Source organism: Austrofundulus limnaeus, unplaced genomic scaffold (genome assembly GCF_001266775.1).
Source record: "Austrofundulus limnaeus strain Quisiro unplaced genomic scaffold, Austrofundulus_limnaeus-1.0 Scaffold97, whole genome shotgun sequence".
Classification (NCBI taxonomy): domain Eukaryota; kingdom Metazoa; phylum Chordata; class Actinopteri; order Cyprinodontiformes; family Rivulidae; genus Austrofundulus; species Austrofundulus limnaeus.
Genome location: NW_013952499.1, coordinates 213502 through 216292, shown reverse-complemented (window position 1 = coordinate 216292; position 2791 = coordinate 213502). Strand labels below are relative to the sequence as shown.

The 2791-nt window shown below is 43.6% G+C and overlaps 1 protein-coding gene across 1 annotated transcript in view; it reads left to right on the top strand.

Annotated features, from left to right (window-relative positions):
• miga1 (mitoguardin 1) overlaps nucleotides 1-2737 on the top strand; it is a gene marked incomplete at its 3' end in the record, with an annotated part of 7082 nt that extends 4345 nt beyond the window's left edge. Inside the window, 5 exon segments of the mRNA XM_014012993.1 lie at nucleotides 1210-1375; nucleotides 1516-1640; nucleotides 2170-2302; nucleotides 2385-2521; nucleotides 2611-2737. Coding sequence (XP_013868447.1) covers nucleotides 1210-1375; nucleotides 1516-1640; nucleotides 2170-2302; nucleotides 2385-2521; nucleotides 2611-2737 — 688 coding nt within the window.
• Nucleotides 2738-2791: the final 54 nt, after the last annotated feature.

Below are 2791 nucleotides of genomic sequence, written 5' to 3'. Positions count from 1 at the left end.
GTAAACTTGATCAAGAAGTGACGTAATTAATCTGGCATGGCTACCATGTGAACAACTTTCTACACATATTTCAGTGAGACACTAACTCGCTATTCCTAAGCCTACAGCTAACAAAGAGGGAGCTCAGGGGAAGAAGAATGAACATTGATGTACTCTGATCTGATTTAAGTCTTTGAACACACCATCAGATTAATTAAGCAAGATGTTTCCTACCGGCAAAGTTTGTAGACGCCAGAATGGATACTTCTATGCTAAYTGGGCTGGCACGTGAAGTCCAACCGAGTCTGTGACTTAGCTGTGCAGAAGTTCCCTGGTCATCTGGATTGCCGGGCTGCATTCACTGGAGATGTTGTCCAGGGCACCGCAGCGGCTGTGTTCCTTGCGGGCACACTGGTGGTCGTCGACTTGAATTAAATCAGCCTCATCGTTTCAATCAATGTAAATCTCCTTCCTGAAAAGCACCTTCAGATTAAACTACAAAAAGGAAATAAAGTTGGAAAAACGAATGGCCTGGCCCCGGAATAGGCGAAGCTGGAGCTGAAAGCTACTCTCTCCAATACTTCTTAGAACTCAACACATGGCAGAACAAATGAAAAACTCCTTGTTCACAACGGAACTTCTCATTGGTCAAGACCTTCTGCGGTGGTCACATGACCTATCCGGACATGTAACAGAAGAACAGAGTAATAATTGATCAAAACCAGATCAAGTTACTAAACAATGTCATGAATATTACAGTAATTAAATCAGAGTACCAAGGTATTGTTTTGACACTTCACAGATGCTTTTTATAGTTATAAATGAAAAACATGGGTGAAAAATAAAGTGTCCACAGGGTGGCGTTGCTGACCCACAGGTAAATCTGATGGGAGTCTTGATGTTTTGTTTCTTCTTGTTTAACATCAGGGGCCCTTTGATGTCAAACAATGTTTATTCCAGTCTTATTCTGAAAGAGGTGATAAACWAATTAASTGGCGACAGGAAGTCTATTCTTTGTTCTAAGGCCTAAGGGAGAAGTATCAGATGAGTTAACAGGAACAATAGTTTGACTGTCTCTTGTTGAGAAGATATTCACGTTTCCGCTACACTTGTATTAATGTTTCTGATGATTTGCCATTTTCCTGCAGTAATCAACAATTATTTGATAAGTATTTAATCTTCGTCGGCTGGTATTATGTCCTTAACTTTTCTTGGGTTTCTTTCCTCCAGGTGAGCGCCAGCACCAAGAAACTRGTGGCTGCCACCGCCTTCGGCACCATCTCGCTCCTCCTCCTCGCTCGCCGCTTCCAGAGGAGGAAGGGCAGAAAGAAGGGTCAGCCGCTGCCGTGGGAGCAGGCCGGCTTTGAGGTCTACGCCCAGGCCTCTGCAGAGAACGGTGAGATCTCATGAATCTGTGATGGATTATGTTTTTCTGTTGTGTGCCAGCCGACCGTTCTTTGAGTTAAAATCAAATCTGCATGTTTTTATTTGTTTCCGTGTTCTCGTCTTTTAATTTGTTAACGGTTATTTCTGCAGATGACACCAGCCAAAACATCAGTATTTCCCTCGACTCTCAAAACGCCTGCTCCGCTGGGTCAGGGCTGGTGCTCACGACGAGAGATTACAGGAGACTGTCCGGGTCTCTGGCGAGCGTGGTCTCGGTGAGTCAGAGTCACCGTGGTTTTAATCAATTTATCTGACGCGACGGAAACCAGAGATGTTATTTAATCAGATATAAGCAGTTATTTGATCACAGTTTATGCTCTTTATTAGAATCATTTCAGTTATTTTTTCTGAATAATGCGGTGATTAGATGATCATACTCTAAAGCTATATTGTTTACAGGGTTCTTACAGATCCTTAAAAAGTCTTAAAAGGCATTGAATTCATCAATCCAAAAACATTAATTAGCCTTAAAATGTCTTAAATCAATCTTTCAGAAGTCTTAAAAATGTTAAAACATTGCAAGTAGTGCGACTAATTCATCTCAAATATTAAAATAATTGGTAACATTTATTTTTTTAATAATTTACCAAATGCCTCTTGTGAAATAGTCACTGTTTTTAGTTAAATTGTCTTAAATTTTATTTCAAGTGGCATTAAAGAGGTATTAAAACGTCTTAAATTTAACTTGCCTAAAGCTGTAGGAACCCTGGTTTATAGAGTTGTTTATTTTTTTGTTTTTCGCAGGTAAAGAGCGTGAACTCGTCCAGCAGCAGCACCTGTGCAGATGAGTCCGCCTGCTGGGACGGTGTGGGCGACGCCGACGTCTCCAGCGTGATCAACTTATCCCTCGCCACACCTGAAAACCTCTACCTGATGGGTAAAGAAGCTGGCGTCGCTGTGCTCCCAGCTGTTGACATTAAGAAGCTGTTTGGTTTAGGTAACGCAGCGTTTCCTTTCAGGCATGGATTTGTTCGAGGAGGCTCTGCTGCACTGGGAGGAGGCGCTGACGTTCAGGAGCCGGCAGGCCGAGGACGACTCGAGCTGCGCCTCGGTCAAAACCGGAGCTGGAGACGCCGTCGCTGAGCAGAACATGGAGGTGAGACACTTGACGCCACGTGATTTTTTTTTTTTTTTTTACTGATGTTTGTCTGAGACCAGGTTCGTGTACTGTGTGYTCCTGTTCAGGACGTGATCAGCGTGGAGTTCATCCACAGGCTGAAGTCTCTGCTGCAGAGAGCTTATCGCCTGCAGGAGGAGTTTGAGGGCGTGTTGGGGACGCCTGAACCTTCGTCCCCCAGCAGCAGCAGCCAGGGTGAGGCACTCATACAGGGTTATCATCATCATCATCATCATCATCATCATCATC